Source organism: Blastomyces gilchristii (genome assembly GCF_000003855.2).
Source record: "Blastomyces gilchristii SLH14081 genomic scaffold supercont1.10, whole genome shotgun sequence".
NCBI lineage: Eukaryota > Fungi > Ascomycota > Eurotiomycetes > Onygenales > Ajellomycetaceae > Blastomyces > Blastomyces gilchristii.
The window spans coordinates 569,860-595,802 of NW_003101673.1; the positions used below are offsets into that span (position 1 = coordinate 569,860).

General features: G+C 29.8%; 1 protein-coding gene across 1 annotated transcript; it reads left to right on the plus strand.

Moving 5' to 3' along the window:
• Window positions 1–17,519: 17,519 nt before the first annotated feature.
• On the plus strand, window positions 17,520–17,956 carry BDBG_17198 (uncharacterized protein; the record flags this gene model as incomplete). Its single annotated transcript, XM_031724976.1, has 1 exon — window positions 17,520–17,956. The coding sequence occupies exon 1, from the start codon at window positions 17,543–17,545 to the stop codon at window positions 17,954–17,956; it is 414 nt and encodes a 137-aa protein (XP_031578778.1). The 5' UTR covers window positions 17,520–17,542.
• Between the last annotated feature and the right edge of the window lie 7,987 nt (window positions 17,957–25,943).

Below are 25,943 nucleotides of genomic sequence, written 5' to 3' on the forward strand. Positions count from 1 at the left end.
GAAGCAAGCTCAATACTTATAATATCAAGATTTTCACTCAGTAAATTTCTTTTTCAGAAGATTCAGCACTTTAGCAATGATATTCAAATCTAGATTTATCATATTCAGGTGTGTGACTTGTGTTATTAAAGTCTGATGATCTAGTCTTCACTGAGATATACTCAATTGCAGTATTGTCTATTACAATTGACTCACTTATTCTCATATAATGAGAATATTGTATACTTCTTTCACTATATCTGATTACAAGATTAAGCATTTTCATTTCACTCTTAACTCAGATGTAAGATCATGAATGAAGATCTGTAAACAGAAAGATATTGAAAGCTCTTTATTTAATGTGAGATAGTATAAACTGAAGTATATAAAGTATGATATAAGATCACTTACTTATCTGCACTCAGTGAAGTATTTATAACACTTATCTTATATATTCACTTTCTCAAAGTTATGTAAGATTCATTTGAAAAACTCATTTCATATTCATGAGAATGAATATCATTTCAAGTTTGTGACATTTATCTGTTCATCAGTTATTTATAATGACTTCACTTTTTCACATAGAAACACAGCAGATCTTAAGACTTGTTGAAATTTCATTGACTGTCTGTCTGTGAGTTCATATTCAATTCAATAATATAATTGCATCTGACTTAGTCAGCTGATTACAGCATTATTTTTTCAGTTATCATTGAAGCTTAATGACTACAGCAGATCTTCTGACTTGATATATTTCATGTTCAGATTCTTATTCTACACAGTAGTCTCAGATAGTGTGTACACTTCTGAAGAGATCATGAATAATCATGATAAGATCTTCAGATTCAGTATAGTTATCTGTCTGTATAAACATTCAATTTCTCACTGCAGATCTAAGACCTGATTTTCTCTATTCTTATTAATAATAGTAATTGCATCAGTGAAGCTCTTCATAGTGAATGTTTAATTCACAGTAAATGTCAATTATTGTTTAACTTCTGTCTTAGCCTGCCACTGCATACACAAGGCCTTGATTTTGTTTAGAATTCTCATACATGTACAGAGCTTCAATTTCAGTTCAGCAGTCTCAGTCACTTTTCTTACTACTTTAAGTAAACTCTCTGAGAGGTTCTGCATATCTTTCAGTTCAGATAGCAGAGAAGAGTGTTCATATTGACTAGAGAAGATGTTCATTTCAGTGGTTTCTCATTGATTATACAATGTCTATCATTATATTGCTATATTATTATATGATTTCTATTATCATCATATAACTTCAGTGATGATTATCTCTCTTTTATTCTTCTGAGTAGAGAGCAGTCTTCTTTGAATCTGGTTCATCACTCTCATTCCTTTTCTCACATCTCATCTGTTTGCATACATGGCATTCATCTGAGTATGGAGTTTTTCTTCAACAAGCAGAGCAGTATCAATCAGATGCTCTTTTACTCATCACTTTTTATACACTATCTTTTGAGGCATTTTAGAACCACACTGGCATTATAACTATAAATTACTTCATAGATGGAATTATCACACTCTGAAGAAGCCTGCACTTCTCACCAGTTTTTAGACATGCTATCAGATGTGATTCAAAGGTTGCTTAAGCCAGTATACAATTACAGGCGTACGCCGGCTTCTTATATACATTATCTAAATTAATTAGTGGCCGCTAGGGCCCCCCTTTACATTCATAAGCGTGTTCGGAAGCGGCCGCGTTATTATCCGGCGGTCGTACGTTCTTCCGAACCACAAAAGCTCTGTTTTACAGACTTTGAAAAAGTTCAGTGAAATTATCTTGATTATTTCATCAACCTTGAACTTCATAATCAGCTACGGAGATAATACAGACTATGTATAACTGTCTCATAGTCTGAAAGAATAGACCTCTCTCAGTATTTAATAGTCTGATTACACTATTCAGTAGTCTCTCTGTCTTGATGATTCTTTGTTGAATATAATATTTAAAATTCAACTTGAAGTTTAACCATACTTCTAGTTATTTGACATTCAAACTGGGTTTAATCTCTTTATTCAAAGGAGTTAGACTTAGTTCTTTCTCATTGAATCTGGGAAAAAAGTGAATTAACTCAGTTGTCAACTGATCATGTGACTGTGTCTGAGATCAGAACCAGAATTTTTAATAGTCTTATTATCAATTTGACTGATCACATTACACAGTTTTAAGATTAGATAGTAGTCTCATACTGTCTCAGTGAGACTTACTATCTACTCTTATTACATTTTTCAAATGAGATCATGATTTTCACTTCTCAATTTAAATTATTTTTATTGCTTTAAATGACTTTAAATCTCATTTAAGTGTTATCAAAAAGTGTTACTTTTTAGAAAATTAAAAAGAGTCTAAAAGAAACCTTAAAAGGTCTAAAAATAGTAACTTTATATCAAGAATAAAACTAGATGAAATCAAATGAGATCACTCTCACATTTTTTCCAAGTCATGGTTTCATTTTGAGATCTGATATATAGTCACTTTGCATGTTTTTTTAATGATTAGTCCCAGCGGGATTCATGTCAAAAAATGTATGAAATCAGATTAAATGAGATCAAATGTGAAATTCATGATTTCAGCGGCTAGTCTACTCAGTTTTATTCATATTAAATTGAATTAGATTGATATCTGCTCTAACAAAGATTTTCTTTGTTGCTTTTTCAATTACTTCTAAATTCTCTTTGATTGTCTTTGAACTGTAGAGTAGATTAATATTATCTACATAACTTGAAGATCTCACTATTTTCATCTCTCTATTCTTGAATAGATATGCAGTGTATATTGCAAATAAAACAGATGAGATTGAACATTCTTACAATACTTCTATTTTTATCTCAGTCTTATCTTGTTTCATTTCATCAAAGAATAGTTGTATAATTCTTTTAGATATAAAACAGTTAACTCATTTTATTAGACAAAGTGTCAGTTTTAACATCTTCATAGTTTGCATCATCTTAGACTTTGAAACATGATTAAATGCACCTTTTATATCAATAAAAACTGCAGTTGAGACCAGGTCTTCATGCTTTACTACTTGAATATTATAAACAACTGAAAGAACAGTGTTAATTGCAGAACATTGTTTTCTATCTCTCATTTATTTATTAAATAGAAGAGAATCACTAATAGAGCTTATAAAAGATAATCTAGTAGCTATTATCTTTTGTAGAATTCTTTTCAAACAGTTCAACAGAGATATTACTATATATAACTTAGAAATTGAAGTTTTTCTATTAGGTTTTGCAAGGATTACTTCAGTAGCTTCTCTTCAGCATTCAGAATGATAATCATTTTTTAAGAGATTGAAAAAGAGCTCAAAATATTCATTTTAAGTAGAAATATATGTTTTGAATAATTAAGTGATTGATTGAATCAGACCCTGTAGCAGTTTTAATTGAACTTGAGAATATAACTGACTCTAGTTTATCATGTGTAACCTCAGATCATTCTCAGTTATTTTCATCAATATATTTATTAAATGACATATTCTTCTCTTCTTAATATGATGAGTTTGAAAGAGAATTCTTATAAAAGCTTGACACTTTTTCTCAAAAGAGTTTGCTGTATATGATTCATTCTGAAATTCATATTCTAAGATTAAAAGCTTTGCTACACTTCTTGTTTTAGTATAGTTGAAGGCTTTAAAAACTTCTTTTTCTTATACTTCTTTAAGAAATTTGTTTCAGTAGTCTGTTTTGACTCTTTTAATATCTGAAAAATACTCATTTTGAATAGCTTTGAACTCTTCATCAGGTATTAAGTTATTCTTTCAATCTCTCTTAGCAGTAACTAATTATTTTCTTTTAGAAGTGATATTCTCATTTCATCAAGATTTAAAATACTTAGAAGACTTTTTCTTTGAAATATTTTCTTTAATACTTGTTAGAAGAATAGATGTAATCAGCTTTACTCTATTCTTAAGCATTTTATTTGAGATATCTTGACTCTGATTTCAATAGAGCTCACTCTGCTTTTTAGATTTCAGCTGTTTTACACTTTCTTTAACTGCTTTTCAATCTGCTTTTTCAAAGTTATACTGATTAGAGAGAAGAGGATTTTCACTTCTTTATTTTTCACTCAGTTTAATATTAAATTGAATGATCTCATAATCTGATTCTGAGGTCTCATTTGAATTAATAAACCAGTTTATAAGTCTTTTTTTAATTAGATTTTGTAATATGAAAGTTTGATCTATAATAGATTTCTGTTTCATATCTTTTCTAAAGAATGTTTGTTGATCAGATTTGTTAACTAAATCTATTGAATATTTAAAAGTGTATTTAATCAGTTTATCTGCTCTTACTGCTCTTCTGCATTCTGAGTTTTATCAGAAATGATGTGTATTGAAGTCTTCTATAATTATAGAGTTTTTTAAGAGAGTTATATTTAAAAATTCTCTGTCAATTGTTCAGATATTGTTGTTTTCTTTCAATGACTTTTCATTATAGATATTTATGAGTTGAATAGTATCAAACTTATTCTCTTTATCTATAATATTACTCACTAGAATATTAAAGTCAGATATAATATCAAATCTCAGATTAAATTGATATCTTAATCTTTTTCTCTTATAAATCACTACTCTTGATTTTATCTCAGATTTTTCAGGTAGAAAGTAGTAATAGCTTGAATGAGAAATAATGTACTTTTACTCAGCATCAAAGTTTGATTCTTGCAAAGTTAACTTTTTATTCAAATACAATCTGAAGATAAGACTAAATGCAATTTGAGTTTCTATTCACATTGTTTTGAATAAATGTGATTTTTGAAGAGTATTTAAACTTTTTTTATTGTTTTTATTGTATATTCATACTAAAAGAGAGTGAAGATAGAGTAGAATCTAATCACTAGCATCAGATAGTAAATTATAACTATTATGAAAAGCAGAAATCTCAACTACTTAGACTGACTGCTGAGATCATGAATTTCATGTTTAGTCTCATTTAATTTGATTTCATACATTTCTTGACATGAATCCCGCTGGGACTAATCATTAAAAAAACATGCAAAGTGACTATATATCAGATCTCAAAATGAAATCATAACTTAGAAAAATTAAGAAAGTGATCTTATTTGATTTCATTTAGTATCATTCTTGGCATAAAGTGACTATTTTTAGACATTTTAAGGTTTTTTTAGACTATTTTTAATTTTTAAAAAAGTAACACTTTTTGATAACACTCAAATGAGATTTAAAGTCATTTAAAGCCATAAAAATACTTTAAATTGAGAAGTGAAAATCATGATCTTATTTGAAAAATGTGATAAGAGTAGACAGTAAGTCTCACTGAGACAGTATAAGACTACTATCTAATGTTAAAACCAGGTAATGAGATTAGTTGAATTGATAATGAGATCATCAAATATTCTAGTTCTGATCTCAGACACGGTCACACGGTCAGTCTACAACTACTTACATTCTATCTAGTTTATCATCAGAGTCATTTCTCAATTCTCTAATCTTAACAGATGTTTAAGAATTCAAATTCTGTTTATATTTAACTGAAGAATTGAAGTTTGAAGATTTAGATAGTTAAGAGTTTCTTCTTTTTAAGCTTGCAGTTGTAGATTTACTGGCTTAACTTTTCTCTTCAGTTTTAGATTTACTTTAAGCTTTATCTTTTCTTCAGTTCTTCTGAGTTCTTGAAGTAAATATATATTCTTTTGAGCTAGATGCATATTTTTCTTTGCAATTGAAGTATTTAAGCAGAATATATTAACATATTTCATCTCTTTTTAAGTATGTTTCACATTTATACTCACTAGTTTTATGATCTCTAGCACAGAATGCGCATTTTGAGTATCTGAAATAAGAGATTACAAAGTGTTCATATCTCTAACAGTTTGAACACTGTGTTTGATAATAGAAATGCTTTAATTTCTAAGTCATATAGAGTAATATCTCTGTTGAACTGTTTGGGAAAAATTCTAGAAAAGATAATAGCTACTAGATTATCTTTTATAAGCTTTATTAGTGATTCTCTTCTATTTAATGAACAAATGAGAGGTAGAAAACAATGTTCTGCAATTGACACTGTTCTCTCAGTTATTCATGATGTTCAAGTAGCAAAGCATGAAGGCCTGGTCTCAACTGCAGTTTTTATTGATATAAAAGGTGCATTTGATCATGTTTCAAAGTCTAAGATGATTCAAACTTTGAAGATGTTAAAACTGTCACTTTCTCTAATAAAATGAGTTAATTATTTTATGTTTAACAGAATTATACAACTATTCTTTGATGGAAGAAAACAAGATAAAACTGAGATAAAAATAGAAGTATCACAAGAATCTTCAATCTCATCTGTTTTATTTACAATATATACTGCATATCTATTCAAGAATAGAGAGATGAAAATAGTGAAATCTTCAAGTTATGTAGATAATATTGATCTACTCTACAGTTCAAAGACAATCAAAGAGAATTTAGAAGTGATTGAGAAAGCACTCAAGAAAATCTTTGTTAAAGCAGATATCAATCTAATTCAATTTAATATGAATAAAACTGAGTTAATTCACTTTTTTCTCAGATTTAATGAGAAAGAACTAAGTCTAACTCTTTTAAATAAAGAGATTAAACTCAGTTTGAATGTCAAATGACTAGAAGTATGGTTAAACTCTAAGTTGAATTTTAAATATCATATTCAATAAAGAATTATCAAGACAGAGAGACTACTGAATAGTATAATCAGACTATTAAATACTGAGAGAGATCTATTCTTTCAGACTATGAGATAGTTATACATAGCCTGTATTATCTCAGTAGCTGATTATAGAGTTCAAGTTTGATGAAACAATCAAGATAATTTCACTGAACTCTTTCAAAGTCTATAAAACAGAGCTTTGAGAAGAATTCTGAAAGCATTCAAATCATCTTCTATTAAAATGATGAAAATTGAAGCTTCAATTCCACCTTCTGCTATTCAATTTGAAAAGGCCTGTATGAACTATGCTCTGAGAGTCATGAAGATAAGCTCAAATCATATAATCAGAGAAAGAGTCTCTTCTTCATTTTCATCAGTTAACTCAGGAAATGAACTGAATTGAAATAGATTTCTTGATTGAAATGAGAATAATGCTTTAAAGAAATGCTCTCTCAACTGTATAGATTATATTCACTGATTAAAAATCAATTTTCTTTATTAAATGTTGAGAAAATTGATCATGAGAAGATATCTCTCTGAAGAAAAAAGCTGAAATCTCTTATAGACTTATAAATAAGTGAACTATCTAAAGAGAGAGAATATGAACAGTATTTGAAGAAGATCTCTACAATCAATATAAAAGACTCTATTCTGATTTATTCAGATGACTCAAAAAATGAGAATTTAAATAGATTAGATGCAGACATTGCTTATACTGAAGATAATATCAATTTTATCTCAGATTTCTGGAATTTAGACTGTGAATCTGAAGTCTTTGATGCTGAACTATTTACAATAGTGAAAGCTTTCAAACTCATTGAAATAAAATCTCATAAAAGAGGAAATAGTTTGAAAGAGACATGAATATTCTCTGATAGTCAAGCTGCTTTAAAAAGACTTAGAAAAAGTCAGATTCATAATGATCAAATGAATCTTAAACTGATTTTAAACTCTGTTTTGAAAATTCAAAAGAAAAGAATATTAAAACTGATAATTCATCTACATTGAGTTTCTGCTTATATGAATATTCATGACAATGAATTGACTGATTCAGCTGTAAAAAAGAGTTCAGAATTAAGCAGATCTATTTAAAAAACAGTGTTCTGATTCTTCATAAAGAGAAAGATAAAAGAATCTTGTTTAAACAAGTGAAATGAAAGCTGGCAGAAACAAAAGAAGAGCATACATTATTCAAGATTTGAGACAAAATCAAAGTGAAAATCTTGTTCAATTAAATGTAAAAAGAAAATATTCTCATCTATAATTCAGCTGAAACTAGAACATGATTATTTCAAATCCTATATACAAAGATTTAATGATAGATTTGATTCAACAGAGTGCTCATTCTGCAATGCAAATGAAAATCCTGAGTATATTGTAATGCATTGTGCATTATACAATAGTCTCAGAGTCAGATTAAAGAAGATGTATGATTTAAATCAATTAAATATATGATTCTTATTCTCAACTGAGACAGGAATTAAATACTTAATAGACTTTCTATCAGAAACTCAAGCAGCAATAAGAAAATGACTGAATTCAGAAGTATCTGAATATGAAGAGACAGAAATTGATTAGATATAGTCTGTTAAAACAGCTATACACTATCTTTTAATAATTTTATTTTCTTATAGTCTCTCTTTACTGTACTTATTTCTTTCTGTTCTTTTCTATCTATCTATTTAATATGTCTATCTTTAAGACTATGTTCTCTTTTCCTTTGTCATGATATTTTCAAATGGTTTCAAAGTATCAGAAGTTGTTGAAATACTGCAATTTATAAACAGTTTGTGTATTCTGAGCTGGAATTTTCTGATTTTACATATCTGAAATTGATAAATGTATAATAGTTGACTCTATAGATATAGGAAAAACCCTGAGAACTAAAGGTTCTCAGGTAGATGTCATAGTCTCTAACTGCATACATCTATAATTGAAGAATAATAATAATAATAATAATAATAATAATAATAATAACACTGTGTTTGAGCTTTGAGATTCATTTTTGAGTCTTTGTATTCATGAACTCTCATTTTCAAATCTGTTACTCTTACTTCAGAGATTCTTGATTGTTCAAGTATTTTTATATATACTAGAACAGAGACATTTCTTCTGCTTTATCTGAACTTAATTGAATTTAGTCATACAGGCTCTTTTCTCAGTTGAATAGAATTGTATTCTTCTAATATATTTTTGAGAAGTAGTATTTCTTTCTCACAGTCAAAAATTTCAACTGAAATATCATGAAGAATGAATTTATCTCACTTTTTATCTCTCTTAGATAGAATTGTTGTATTTAACAGAGATTCTATTACTAATTTTCAGAGATTCTTATTCTGAATGAGGAATTCTACACTAAATTCAGACATTGTAGTCAGAATAATGAAATTTTCAAAGAAAGATAACTCAATTGAAGCTATAACTGATTTTTGAACTTTAATATCAGTTATTAACTGAGAAAAGAACTGCTGATTAATTTCATTTCTAATTCTGAAAATGAGATTTGAGTTTAGCTTGTTTCTTTGTAAGATCTTCTAATTTGAGACTTTGAGAATAAGTCTTCTATTTCTGAAGATTTGAATATTTTTCTCTTTTTACATTTTTTTCTCTTCTTTTCTATGAACAGAGATCTGAGTAATATTCTTCTCAGTTTTCTCAGAATTTTGAGCAGATTTTACAATAGCAGGTTTAGAGACAGCAGATTCTGCTGCTTAAGTGTATATTTTCTTCTAATTTAAAGAAGAAGAAGAAGAAGTAGAAGATAAAGAAAACTCAGTGCTTATATTAGAAGTTTTCAATGTTTTTTAAACTGTGTTTGAAATTCCAAGTTTGAACTTGATCATCTCTTATAGTTGTCTAGTCTGAGTATGAAGAATTAACAGAACTTCTTCATTCTTCTCACTCAGACACTGTTTTTCAAAAATCTTACTTACTTTTTTAAGTTTCTGTATTTCAAGAACTTATTATTTCTCTATTTCTTTCTTCTTTCTTCTCTTCAGAATTTCAATCTCAGAAATAGCATCTGAGAAAACATCTTTTTTCACATTAACTAAGTATAATTTTGAACTCATTTTACTCACTGAATGAAAAGTTGATCAGACTGTTTCAATTGAGAGATTTATCAGTCTATTTTCAAATGAAAAGTTGATCAGACTGTTTCAATTGAGAGGTTTATTAATCTATTTTCAAATGAAAATGTGGCGGGCTGCGCCCGATCAATCATATAGACCATTCCGTTACACTCCACAGATTCCTACCGCTCCGATTCTCGGTCGCCGATCCTCGGCTGAAAACCTACGGAATTTCTATTCTTCCGCCCCGAAGCTTCACTGTGTACAAAAACCCCTATTCTTCCGCTCTGAAGTTTCACTGTGTACACCACCACATACATGTATAAATATTCACTTCAATCACTGATTTCCATACTTTCTCTTTCTTTCCTTCTCTAATGTTTTTCTCTTTATTATATAAGATCTATCAATATCATATCAATCTATTTGATGTAAGTCTCTTATACTAGAAAAACATTCATCATCTTCTTATTAGAAATGATTATTCATTGAGAAGATATCTGAACATGTAACATGTGTAAGAAATAGAGAAACAGTTATTCAGTTAAGTAGATATTAAGTTCTCAGATAGAAGCTTACTTATCAGTCACTCTAACTCTGTTATTATTATTATTATTATTCTTCAATTATAGATGTATGCAGTCAGAGACTATGATATCTACCTGAGAACCTTTAGTTCTCAGGGTTTTTCCTATATCTATAGAGTCAACTATTATACACTTATCAATTTCAGATATGCAAAATCAGAAAATTCCAGCTCAGAATACAAAAACTGTTTATAAATTGCAGTATTTTAACACCTATTAATACTTTGAAATCATTTGAAAATATCATGACAAAGGAAAAGAGAACATAGTCTTAAAGATAGACATATTAAATAGATAGATAGAAAAGAACAGAAAGAAACAAGTACAGTAAAGAGAGACTATGACAAAATAAAATTATTAAAAGATAGTGTATAGCTGTTTTAACAGACTATATCTAATCAATTTTCATCTCTTCATATTCAGATACTTCTGAGTTGAGTCATTTTCTTATAGCTGCTTGAGTTTCTGATAGAAAGTCTATTAAGTATTTAAGTCCTGTCTCAGTTGAGAATAAGAACCTTATATTTAATTGATTTAAATCATACTTCTTCTTTAATCTGACTCTGAGACTATTGTATAATGCACAATGTATTACAATATACTCAGAATTCTCATTTGTATTACAGAATGAGCACTCTGTTGAATCAAATCTATCATCAAATCTTTGTATATAGAATTTAAAATAATCATGTTCTAGTTTTAACTGAATTATAAATGAGAATATTTTCTTTTTGCATTTAATTGAACAAGATTTCCACTTTGATTTTATCTCAAATCTTGAATAATGTATGCTCTTCTTTTATTTCTGCCAGCTTTCATTTCACTTATTTAAACAAGATTCTTTTATCTTTCTCTTTATGAAAGATCAGAACACTGTTTTTTGAATAGATCTGCTTAATTCTGAACTCTTTTTTGCAGCTGAATTAGTCAATTCATTGTCATGAATATTCATATGAGCAGGAACTCAATATAGATGAATTATCAGTTTAGATATTCTTCTCTTTTGAATTTTCAAAACAGAGTTTAAAATCAGGTCAAGATTCATTTGATTATTATAAATCTGACTATTTCTAAGTCTTTTTAAAGCAGCTTGACTATCAGAGAATATTCATGTCTCTTTTAAACTATTTCCTCTTTTATAAGATTTTATTTCAATGAGTTTGAAAGCTTTCACTATTACAAATAGTTCAGTATCAAAGACTTCAGATTCATAGCCTAAATTTCAGAAATCTGAGATAAAATTGATATTATCTTCAGTATAAGCAATGCCTGCATCTAATCTATTCAAATTCTCATTTTTTGAGCTATCTGAGTAAATAAGAATAGAGTCTTTTATATTGATTGTAGAGATCTTCTTTAAATACTGTTTATATTCTCTCTCTTTAGATAGTTCACTTATTTATAAGTCTATGAGAGATTCCAGCTTTTCTCTTCAGAGAGATATCTTCTCATGATCAATTTTCTCAATATTTAATGAAGAAAATTGATTCTTAATAAGTGAGTATAGTCTATACAGTTGAGAGAGCATTTTCTTTAAAGTATTATTCTCATTTCAATCAAGAAATCTATTTCAATTCAGTTCATTTCCTGAGTTAACTGATGAAAATGAAGAAGAGACTCTTTCTCTGATTATATGATTTAAGCTCATCTTTATGACTCTCAGAGCATAGTTCATACAGGCCTTTTCAAATCAAATAGCAGAAGATGAAATTGAGGCTTCAATTTTCATTGCTTTAATAGAAGATGATTTGAATACTCTCAGAATTCTTCTCAAAGCTCTGTTTTATAGACTTTGAAACAGTTCAGTGAAGTTATCTTGATTATTTCATCAAACTTGAACTTCATAATCAGCTACTGAGGTAATACAGGCTATGTATAACTGTCTTATAGTCTGAAAAGATAGACCTCTCTCAGTATTTAATAGTCTGATTATACTATTCAGTAGTCTCTCTGTCTTGATGATTCTTTGTTGAATATAATATTTAAAATTCAACTTGAAGTTTAATCATACTCCTAGTCACTTGACATTCAAACTGGGTTTAATCTCTTTATTTAGAAGAGTTAGACTTAGTTCTTTCTCATTAAATCTGGAAAAAAAGTGAATTAACTCAGTTTTATTCATATTAAATTGAATTAGATTGATATCTGCTCTAATAAAGATTTTCTTTACTGCTTTCTCAATCACTTCTAAATTCTCTTTGATTGTTTTTGAACTGTAGAGTAGATCAATATCATCTATATAACTTGAAGATCTCACTATTTTCATCTCTCTATTCTTGAATAAATATGCAGTGTATATTGCAAATAAAACAGATGAAATTGAAGATTCTTGTGATACTTCTATTTTTATCTCAGTTTTATCTTGTTTTCTTTCATCAAAGAATAGTTGTATAATTCTTTTAGACATGAAACAATCAACTCATTTTATTAGAGAAAGTGACAGTTTTAACATCTTCAAAGTTTGAATCATCTTAGACTTTGAAACATGATCAAATACATCTTTTATGTTAATAAAAACTGCAGTTGAGACCAGGCCTTCATACTTTGTTACTTGAATATTATGAATAACTGAGAGAACAGTGTCAATTTCAGAACATTGTTTTCTATCTTTCATTTATTCATTAAATAGAAGAGAATCACTAATAGAGCTTATAAAAGATAATCTAGTAGCTATTATCTTTTCTAGAACTTTTCTTAAACAGTTCAACAGAGATATTACTCTATATAACTTAGAAACTGAAGCTTTTCTATTAGGTTTTATAAGAATTACTTCAGTAACTTCTCTCCAGCATTCAGAATGATAATCATTTCTTAAGAGATTGAAAAAGAGCTCAAAATATTCATTCTTCAAGTAGGAATATGTGTTTTGAATAATTTAATAATTAATTGAATCAGACTCTATAGCAGTTTTAATTGAACTTGAGAATATTGCTGACTCTAGTTCATCACATGTAAGCTCAGGCCATTCCCAGTTATTTTCATCAATATATTCATGAAATGACATATTCTTCTCTTCTAAATGTGATGAGTTTTGAAAGAGAATTCTTATAAAAGCTTGACATTTTCCCTCAAAAGAGTTTGCTGTATATAATTCATTCTGAAATTCATATTCTAAGATGGAAAGCTTTGCTACACTTCTTGTTTTAGTATAGTTGAAGGCTTTAAAGACTTCTTTTTCTTATGCTTCTTTAAGAAATTTATTTCAGCAATCTGTTTTGACTTTTTTAATATCTGAAAAATATTCATTTTGATTAGCTTTGAACTCTTTATCAGATATTAAGTTATTCTTTCACTCTCTCTTAGCAGTGACTAATTGCTTTCTTTTAGAAGTGATATTCTTATTTCATCAAGATTTGAAATACTCAGAAGACTTTTTCTTTGAAATATTTTCTTCAATACTTGTTAGAAGAATAGATGTAATCAGCTTTACTCTATTCTCAAGCATTTCATTTGAGATATCTTGACTTTAATTTCAATAAAGCTCACTCTGTCTTTCAGATTTCATCTATTTTACTCTTTCTTTAACTGCTTTTCAATCAGCTTTTTCAAAGTTATACTGATTAGAGAGAAGAGGATTTTCACTTCTTTATTTTTCACTCAGTTCAATATCAAATTGAATGATCTCATAATCTGATTCTGAGGTCTCATTTGAATTAATAAACCAGTTTATAAGTCTTTTTTCAATTAGATTTTATGACATGAAAGTTAGATCTATAATAGATTTCTGTTTCATGTCTTTTCTAAAGAATGTTTGTTGATCAGACTTGTTAACTAAATCTATTAAATACTTAAAAGTTCATTCAATCAGTTTATCTGCTCTTACTGCTCTTGTGCACTCTGAGTTTCATCAGAAATGATATGCATTGAAGTCTTCTGCAATTATAGAGTTTTTTAAGAGAGTTATATTCAAAAATCCTCTATTAATTATTCAGATATTGTTGTTTTCTTTCAATGACTTTTCATTATAGATATTTATAAGTTGAATAGTATCAAACTCATTCTCTTTATCTATAATATCACTCACTAGAATATCAGAGTCAGATATGATATCAAATCTCAAATTAAATTAATATCTTGATCTTTTTCTTTCATAGATCACTACTCTTGATTTTATCTCAGATTTTTCAGAAAGAAAGTAGTAATAGCTTGAATGAGAAATAATATACTTTTACTCAGTATCAAAGTTTGGTTCTTGAAGAAGTACAAAGTCAACTTTTTATTCAAATACAATCTGAAGATAAGAATAAATACAATTTGAGTTTCTATTCACATTATTTTGAATAAATGTGATTTTTGAAGAGTTTTTAAACTTTTTTTATTATTTTTGTTGTATATTCATACTAAGAGAGAGTAGAGATAAAGTAGAATCTAATCTGTATCATCAGATAGTAGATTATAACTATTTTGAAAAGTAGGAATTTCAACTGCTTGCATTATATCTAGTTTATCACCAGAGTTATTTCTTAATTCTCTAATCTTAACAGGAGTTTGAGAATTCAAATTCTATTTACACTTAGCTGAAGAGTTAAAGTTTGAAGATCTAAATAGTGAAGAATTTCTTCTTTTTAAGCTTGCAGTTGTAGATTTACTAGCTTGACTTTTCTCTTCAGTTTTAGATTTACTTTGAGCTTCATCTTTTCTCCAGTTCTTCTGAGTTCTTGAAGTAAATACACATTCTTTTGAGCTAGATGCATGTTTTTCTTTGCAATTGAAGCACTTAAGCAGAGTATATTGATATATTTCATCTCTTTTTAAGCATGTTTCATATTTATGCTTACTAGTTTTGTGATCTCTAGCACAGAATGTATATTTTCAGTCTCTGAAATAAGAGATTGCAAAGTATTCATATCTTTGATAGTTTGAACACTGTGTTTGAGCTTTGAGATTCATTCTTGAGTCTTTGTATTCATGAACTCTCATTTTCAAATCTGCTACTCTTACTTCAGAGATTCTTGATTATTCAAGTGTCTTTGTATACACTAGAACAGAGGCATTTCTTCTACTCTATCTGAACTTAATTGAATTAAGTCATACAGACTCTTTTCTCAGTTGAATAGAATTATACTCTTTCAATTCATTTTTGAGAAGTAGCATTTCTTTTTCACAGTCAAAGATTTTAACTGAAATATCATGAAGAATGAATTTATCTCACTTTTCATCTCTCTCAGATAGAATTATTGTGTTTAACAGAGATTCTACTGCTGACTTTCAGAGATTCTCATTCTGAATAAGGAATTCTGTACTAAATTCAGACATTGTGATCAGAATGATGAAGTTTTCAAAGAAGAATGACTCAATTAAAGCTATAACTGATTTTTGAACTTCAATATCAGTTATTAACTGAGAAAAGAACTGCTGATTGATTTCATTTCTAATTCTGAAAATAAGGTTTGAGTTTAGCTTATTTCTCTGCAATATATTCTGATTTGAGACTTTGAGAATAAGTCTTCTATTTCTGAAGATTTAAAGATTTTTCTCTTTTTACATTTTTTTCTTCACTCTTCTATCAATAGAAGTATGAGCAGTATTCTTCTCAGTTTTCTCAGAATTTTGAGCAGATTTTGAGATAGCAGATTTAGAGATAGCAGATTTAGAGACAGCAGATTCAGCTGCTTGAGCATATGTTTTCTTCTGATTTAAAGAAGAAGAAGAAGAAGAAGTAGAAAAGAAAGAAGAGCAAACTGAAGAGTCAGTGATTGTATTAGAAATTTTCAAAGTTTTTTGAACTGTGTTTGAAATTTCAAGTTTGAACTTGATCACTTTCTGTAGTTGTCTAGCCTGAGTATGAAGAATTAACAGAACTTCTTCATTCATCTCACTCAGACACTGCTTTTCAAGAATTTTACTTACTTTTTCAAGTTTCTGTATTTTAAGAACTTGTTATTTCTCTATTTCTTCTTTCTTTCTTCTCTTCAGAATTTCAATCTCAGAAATAGCATTTGAGAAAGCATTCTTTTTCACATCAACTGAGTGTACTTTCGAACTCATTGTTCTTACTCAATGAAAAGTTGATCAGACTAATTCAATTAAGATATTTATTAAACTCTTTTGAAATTGAAAAAGTTGATCAGACTGTTTCAATTAAGAGGTTTCTAAGTCTGTTTTCAATTGAAAAGTTAGGTCAGACTATTTCAAAAGAAGAATAACAGACTTTTGTGTATAAAACACCTGATTTTTTTCACACTAGTTCAGTAACTAGGTTAGATTTTTGAAGAGAATCTAATAAACTAAAATTGATTTTTAAGATAAATCAGTAAAATCTTTACAATCTCTTTCTTAAGATACAGTGAGAAAAAGTATGATATTAATTGATAATAAATCAGATAATATAACAGTTTTTGAGAGAAAAACTGACAAAAAATACATCAATTTTTTGCAGAGAAATTGATTAAAACTATTCAATTTTATTCTAAATTATTCAATTCTTCTCACACAACAAGTGTGCAACTCAAATCAGTTAATAAAGAGTGTAAAAAAGAATTAAGTATTAATAAAAGCTCTTCAGTCACTGAAAAAGTAATTCTTACTTAAAAGAATATGAAATTATGACAGAAAATAACTCTGTTTTTAATTCTTTGTAAGAATATTGTATAAAATCCAGAGAAAAACATCTTACTTTTTCAAGAGAAGTAAAAAACTATTTCTAAAATCTTTTTTTTTTTTGCATTAACTGCTGTAGAAGAATGAGATAGAAACTGCTAAAATATATACTACTGTATATTCTCTATCAAGACTTTCTCTCTTCAGAGTCTTAATATTATAGAGAATATAAGTCTGTTTCTATATAATAATATAAATATTGTCAGCAGAATGTAGAGGAACTGGTTATTTATATCTCAAAATAGAAGACTTTATCAATAATTATATCAATATAGAGTTAATTCTTAAATTTAATAGAAATCTAGTGTTGCTGTTCTCAATTCCTTGCAGAATCTATTGAATATTGAGATATTAAAACTAGATTTAATATATCTCACTGTGCAGGGATCAAAGGCTCAGTCAGACCTTGAGATATACTGATTTTATAGTTGTCATGTCTGCTGATTATATATCAAGTACAGTTGCTGAGGTATCTTTTTGTACTTTTCTGTCAGGGATGGGCCAGATTGAGAGGGGTGGTACAAGGGTGAGACTTGGCATTGATGTCTAGATACACTGAAGACAGACCGCGGAGATTACACTTCAGAAGTGGTCATTGATTATGTGCTTGATATTATCACCGAGGTATCTTTTTGTATTTTTCTGCTGGGGATGGGCCAGATTAGGAAGGGCGGTACGAGGGTGGGACTTGGCATTGGTGTTTTGGAACATCAAAGATGGACAGGGTTTTCGCGGAGGTCGCTCCTCAGATATCTCCACAACTACAGATCGGGGATCTTCCAAAATCGAGAAGATTGGTGCATATGGCTAGGTCTCTTCACCTTACAATTTGTATGGCAATTTGGCCCGGGGTTGTGGTGTGGTAGGGGAGAATGGGGGATAATCCCACACAGGAGTTTCGAACGACGTCTGGTTCACATTTGGCTGGATAACTCCACCACCACACGGGGTATGCGGTCGGCGATGGGGTCAAAATGCTCGTATGATCGAGGGCTTTTCGATGGATCTATCGGCGGGTTCTTATTCGAAAAATCGAGCGAGTTCGTGGTGGAGCGGTTGTTGTAACAGTGCATACTCTAACTCTGTAATAAGATCTTATAAAGAGAATAAGATCTTATAAAGAGAATATCAGTGAAGATCTGAGAGTTCTGACACTACAGATGTATGAGATATTCATATAATTACACTTCTTTCAATTTCATAGATATCACACATCTGATGATCAATATAATCATGTCTAACAATAGTATAAGAGAACTCTCAAACATGAGTATAGATGCAGTGTCACAGTGACTCTGAGTAATGTTGAAATTACAATAATAATAAATAGCTGATATGCATACAACTTAACAATGCTAATATGAAGAAATTCAATGATTATCTCAATAAGAAATCTCTGTATAGACAATTTCAATATCTACAGAATTAAATACAAAAGCACTGAAAGAATACTTAAATACTTCTGCATATTTCAATACTTCTGATCTTACTCTCTACTCATTATGAAGAATGAAAATGCTTGCAAAACTGAGTGTGAATGAAGATATCATCAGTTTGCTAATCAATCAAGATTGATATATCAATGAATGATTGAAGAATCACGTGAAACAGAAGTATTATTCATGAATGAAAGCATGTGAATCAGTGTTGTGAATATCTGATAATATTATCAAATATCTTGATATTCTGTTCTGAGACACTGTCATGTAACAGAAAGTATTAGATTGATTACAGAGTGTCTGACAGAGAAACACATCTCTTACAACATTCATCTCTGACTTTAATATCAAAATCTTAGAAGCAGATGATCAATCTTGAAAGAATTAAATGAAGATTAGTATGCTCAAGAAGACAGTAACTTTCAAACTCTTACAGACTCTTATAAGTGTAAATAAAGACTCAACTTATGAAGACTTCTGTACATAGCTTCAGACATTGAATGACTATCTTATCAAGCTCAAGAGTATACAGAACAGTGATAGAAGATATTATATTCATATATCTGCACTAAGAAATAACTCAGTCACTCACACATCTGCACTGAGAAATAACAACAATAATGCAGATGCTATGAACTGAGTAAACTTGAATATCTATATATAAGCAAGAGTCTTCACTGTCTGAACAGACTTCTGAGTCTCTGAGATCACTTGTGAAGAAGTTGCTGATTAATGTCAATGAGAAGTGTATATTAACTGTAACTGATCAGAGCATATTACTTTCAACTGTTGATCAGTCTATGTATCTTCTTATTCAAAGAATGAATCAGCACCTGTCTGTGTCAATCACATTACATTAGAGAAGGATTTGAAAGATAACTATAAGAATATTCTGATGAAATAGAGAAAAGATTAGCTTCTATTCAAATTTATAAGCAGAAGCTTAAAAAGGTCAGATGATGATAATTTGAAGAGAAAATGACAATAAATGTAATTCTTGTATCTACTGTGATAGATAACATGTATAATATGAAAGTCATGATAGACAGCAGTCTATATTATTATACAATGATTAAATCTTCAATTGTAAGATGTTATAATCTTCAGTGTATTCTCTTATCAAGATTCTGACTTCTTGCAGAATTTGATGATTCAAAAGACATTCACACTTATTATATGATGAAACTAAACATAGATGTTAAAGAACATTAATGTGAAGATGTCTATGTATATAAAATTAAGAATCTTGACTATGATCTCATGCTAGAACTTGTCTGACTATCTGAACAAGGCATCTTATTAAATGCTCAAAACAGGAGCTTAATATTCTCTAACAATGATAGAATTCATGAAGATGATATTCACAAGACTATAAATCTTACACAGATCTCTATCAATGCTTATAAAATGCTCTGAAAAAGAAGTCATTATCAAAACTACTGACAGAGTCACTGACAAAGTCATTAACAGTAGAATTATGTATCAATCTATTTCATCAGTCTGATCAATATTAAAAAAGCTCTAGAAAAGTTATTCTATACTATAATAACAGATTCTTGCATAAAACTTTCTTAATAATATTATGAATATCTAGATATCTTCTGATAAGATAATATTATAAATATATCTTCTTTACAAGACTCAGAAGTGAATCACAGTATTAAGTTAGAAAAGAAGAATAATAAGAACTCTGAGTCACTGTGAGATCCTCTTTATAATATGTCTTGAGATGAACTTCTTCTTCTTTGAAAGACACTTAATGATCTGTTGAATAAGAAATTTATATATATTAGTAACTCTTTCACTGCAGCTTCTATTCTCTTTGCAAAGAAGTCAGATAAAGCACTTTAATTCTGTGTGAACTATCAAGATCTGCACAGATTGACAAAGAAAGATTGTTATCTCTTATCTTTTATCAATGAAATTCTAGCATGTATCAGATGAGCTTAATAATTTACAAAGCTAGATATTATCACTGTGTTTCATAAGATTCATATCACTAAAGAAGATGAATAACTTACAGCATTTCAAACATGTTATAATCTCTTTGAATAAGTAGTCACACTCTTTGAACTGACTAACACTCTCAGTATATTTCAGAAGTATATCAACTGAGTACTCTGAGATTTTCTTGATAAGTTTGTATTTACATATCTAGATAACATTTTCATCTTCACTGACAGATTCAGAAAAGAATATCAAGAATATGTGTGAAAGATATTACAATAATTATAAGAGACAGAACTATCAATAGATATTAACAAGTGTGATTTTGAAGTCAAGAGTATAAAATATCTAGGCTTTATCATAGAAGCTGATAAGAGAATTTAAATGAATTCTGAGAAAGTCTCTGCTATTCTCAAGTGAAAGACTTCATATACTGTAAAAGATGTATAAAGCTTCATTGAATTCACTAACTTCTATTGATAATTTATATAAAACTTCTCAGATATTATGAGATTACTTACAGAACTTACTAAGAAAGACTCAGTATTTTAATAATTAGTAAATGCTGAAGCTGTATTTATATAGATAAAGAAGATGTTTATTAATATCTCTCTGCTGATAATATTTGATTCTGATTATAAGATAGTTGTTGAAGCTGATTTCTCTGACTATATCATAGAAGAAGCTATATTACAATATAATAATAAAGATGTCTTACAATCATTTGCCTTTATATCTAAGAAACTGAGTTCTGCTGAATGCAACTATGAGATCTATGATAAGAAACTTCTTACAATTGTATACTATCTAGAAGAATGAGACTCTGAACTCTGAAGTATCTCTGAATTTAAGACAATTATAATTTATAAGAATCTCAAGTACTTTATAACTATCTGTAAACTCACTGAACAACAGATATGATAATCTGAGTTCTTAAGCTACTTTTTTTTTATAATATACTATTATTCTGACAGTCAGAACTCAATGACAGATATTCTCTTATAATGAGAGTAAGATATATTATCTGATATAACAGATGCTTACTGAATGAACTGAGAGCATCAGCTCTTGAATTTAATGATACTAGTTAATCAAGATGAAACAGCTTATGACACTATATATACTTCTCTGATTAGAACTGTTACTAATATCTCAACTTCTTCTGAATCTACATTAGATGAACTATAACATATAGCAGCTCAAACTGATGAACTTCTTTAAGCACTCACTGAAGTAGTATGATAAGAAGCACTCTGATTTCTCTCAGAACTATGTATAAGAACTGATATCTCAGAATGTTTAATTAATGATAATAATACTTTATAATTCTGTGAATAATACTGAGTTCTTCACTCTAAATTCTTACACATCTGAATAATATAAGAGATGCATGACTCTTATATAACTGATCATTCAGATTATGAATAACTATATTGAATAATCTCTTAAGAGTTCTACTGATCTGAGATATTAAACAGTATCAGATATTTTATCTGAAACTGTAATCATTATTTCTTCATCATCTTGTAAAAGAACTGTAGAAAAGATCTACTGAAACTGCTTAATATCTCTGATAGAATCTGATAAGATGTGATAATTGACTTCACTGTTAATCTCTCTGAGAGTAAGAATTGTAGAAATGTTCTGATCATTATAAACTGATTGAGCAAGAATATAATATTAAAATCTTGTAATAAGATGAATACTGAATAAGTTACTAAAGCTTTTCTAAGAAGTCTATTCTATTGAATGTATGAATTACTGAGATCTATAGTATTGAATCAGAGATATTAATTTATAAGTACTCTCTGAACAAGAATCTGTTAAGTTCTCAAGATTATATACTATTTATTAACTATCTATCACTCTGAGACTGATGATGCATCAGAATGAATAATTCAGACTGTAAAGAATTATCTTTATAAGTTCTGTAATTACTTATAAGATAATTGATATAATCTTCTTCTACATACTGTAAGAAATCCCGCTCCTCGCGGATCCTTTACCCCTATTCCTATCTCTCGCATAACCAATAGGGCTAGCGGCCCTTGGCTACACACAACTATATAGACTGGAATTCATGAATACTATTCACAACTCAGCTTGAATACTATGATACATTTGATCTCTACATTTATCTTTCTACTGTGAACACTTCTAGTAGTTAACAGTACATATCATGTCAAGCTGCAAACACTCAAATAATCACCTGTGAGTACTTATTCTTACATTTCAAGCTCAGTCAGTCAGCAATCACTCATTATGACTGAAAGAATTAGAAACTTGCATGCTTCAATCCCTGCAAACCCTACTACAGGCACTCAGGAGCAGTCATCTGAATCATGAATAATCTCTGTGAAAGAAGTCCCAGAGGACTTATCAATCACTCACAGAACACCATTCTCTGCATCTGTGACAGAGGAACCCTCTGAACTCACAAATGAATCAATCTCAGTGAAGAACATTCTTGAGCATCTTCTACAGAATCAAGCTATTTTTCTACAAGAAATGCTTACTGTCTGTAAACACTCTCAAACTAAGTCTCTAGACATGATCTTCAGAGATACCTGTGAACTGAAAAGAAACTTTCTCAAGCTGTAATCACTTAAGACCACCTATCAAATCACAATCTATAAAAGCTTTTACAAGTTTGCATTTGAAATTGACTCACAAGCCTGACTGTGTGATATGAAAGATGAAGAAGCTGTTATCTATACAATGACAGACCTCTATTACACTGAAGCCAAGAACTGGCTGAATTATCTAGAGAATGATCATGAGAGATTCTGATGATCTGTTCTCAAGACCTATCTAGAGAACAAGTTAAGAGACTTCACAAGCTGAACAGAGAACATCTGAGCTGTGATCACTAATATTAGAAAAAGAGACAAGAAATCTGATGAAGACTACTCACAGTGCTTCATAAAATTATGATGTGAATTGAGATCTGTGAAAACAGGGCTCTGAAACAAGACCTGAATGATAATATTCATAAAGAGACTGAATAAAGACATGCAGAACAAGCTCATTGAGCAAGACTCTAAGCTCTTGACTCTGAAGAAACTGATGACTCTCATTCATCACTTACAGATCACTGTGAGAGTCACAGACTCATGAAGAGTGAATCATCAATCAGTTCTATGAGAGTCAGAACAACAGAGAACAGATTTATCAGAAAAAGATGATAAGATATAGAGAGATTCATATCTGACTGCTGAGCAGAGAGAAAGAGCTTCACAAGCTCTTATAAACAGAGTACACAACAGAGAGATTAAGAAAAAGAAACTCTGCTTCATCTGTTCTAAATCAGAACATCTTCATGCAAACTGTCTGAATAAATCAAAATAGAAATTTGAGAAGTTGTGAACAGAGTCAGCAACAGTCTTCTTAAGAGTCTTGAAGCTAACATCTGAATCTGTTGCTCTCTCAATGAAAATGCTTACTCACAGAGAGAGACTGCATCACAGTACTGCTGTCTCACAAGCATGAAAAGCATTGATGAACTCAGGATCCCAGGTCACTGTGATGTCTCTAAAGCTCATAAAGTGAATGAGCTGAAAGATGAAGACTGAGAACCTGCTCTTATAATAAGCAGAGTGTGAGAACTCAGATCTGAGAGCTGAGAGACTTACAAGAGTCATCTTTGAATTGTAAGATCTCTCTGAAATCTGAAGAAGATTTGCAGAAACTGTGATTATCACAGATATCACAGATGACATGTATTTGAGACTTATATGACTTCAAAGACACAATTCACACATAGCTGTTCATAAGTCAGGTTTATACTTCTGATCAGTGTTGACAGACTCACTCACAGAGATAGAAGCAGTTGATGCTGCAGAGTTGATTAGAGAAGACAAGCCCATCTATATGATGACTTTGTAAGTGTCTGAGAATCTCACAGTCATGAAAACTGAGCTTCAGATATCAGAGAAATACTGAGATCTCACAGAGATATTCAGTCCAGCTAAGACAGCTGAGCTTTCTTCTCACTGTGAGAAGAATCTGATAATAGATTTGATAGAAGAGCAGAAACCCTTCTGAGAATCAATCTATAAGCTCTCTCATTATAAGACAGAGGTCTTGCAGACCTATATGAAGAAGAATCTGAAGAATAACTTTATTCAATCTTCACAGATCTCTGTGGAAGCCTCTGTGATGTTCATAAAGAAGAAGAATAAAGATCTCAGATTGTGTGTAGACTACTGTGATCTGAACTTCAAGATAATAAAGAGCTGTTATTCCCTGTCTCTGATTGAGAATGTGATCAACTGTCTCACAGAAGCTGTCATATTCACATAACTGAATATGATCAATACATATACACAGCTGTGAATACAGTCTGAGAATGAATGAAAGACTGTCTTTAGAACTGCACTGGAATTGTTTGAATATCTAGTGATGTCTTTTAATCTTGCTAATATTCCTGTAATATTTCAGTCTTTCATCAATAAAATACTTTATGTATATCTGAATGTCTTCATGATAATATATCTGAATAATGTGGTGATGTACTTCATGAAGAAGGAAGAACACACTGAGCATGTGCAAAGCATGTTAAAGGCCTTAGATAAGGCAGAACTGTATGTTAAGCTTATGAAGTGCAACTTCAGTGCTCATCAGATTAATTTCCTAGAATATGTAATCACTGCAGATGATATTCAGATGAAACCTTCATGAGTTGAAACTATTCTATCATGACTGAAGTCAACTAGTATTCATGAGATTCAGATCTTTCTGAGCTTTGTGAATTTCTATAGATGATTTATCTTTGTATTCATAAGAATCTTCTTAGCTCTTACAGACATGCTGAAGAATGAAAATAAGAAGAAGTTATTCCATAAATAGAGAATGAAAAGATTATTAAGAAGAGAGAACTGTGAGAACTTTCTTATCTCAGAAGCTCACAGAGTCTTTGCAAGATTGAAACAGATATTCATGAATACAGTGATACTGTTTCACTTTGATCTCTTGCTCTTAATCAGATTGAAGACAGATGTCTTCTTCTTTGCAATTTCAGAAATAGTCTCACAACTACAGTTAAATAAGAACTGGGTTTCAGTGGTCTTTTTCTCACAGAAGATACAACCTGCAGAGATCAACTATAGCATTCATAATCAGAAGCTTCTCATAATAGTGAAATTCTTTCATCACTGATGTCACTACTTCAAGGGCCTCACAACAGTGATTACTGTTAGAATTGATCATGATAGCTTATGATAGTTTACTTCAATCAAGAAACTCTCACAGCAGCAGATTCACTGAGCTCAGAGACTAAGTGAGTTCTGGTTTAAGATAGAACATATCAAGAGAACTAAGAACTCAGTGAATAGATTCTCTCACAGGTCAGACTATGTTAAGAAGACCAGGATGACAGACATAGAGAGACTAGAGAAGACAGAAAAGCTTCACAGAATGCTCAGACTGAGTATTATGAAGAGATTGACTGAAGAGTCTTCTAATTCCTTATAAGAGAAGAGGAAGAAGAGAGAGAAGAAGCCTGTGCAACTACTCTCTACAACACTGAGAGTCAACACTCTGAGAATCTTCATGAGAATTCTTGAAGAGAATATCTATAATCTGAAGAATTTACAGGCTTTGAGAAGCACTGCAGAAGACCTGATGCAAGAAGAAACAGAGTATAAGTCTTTATAAGATCTTCTATT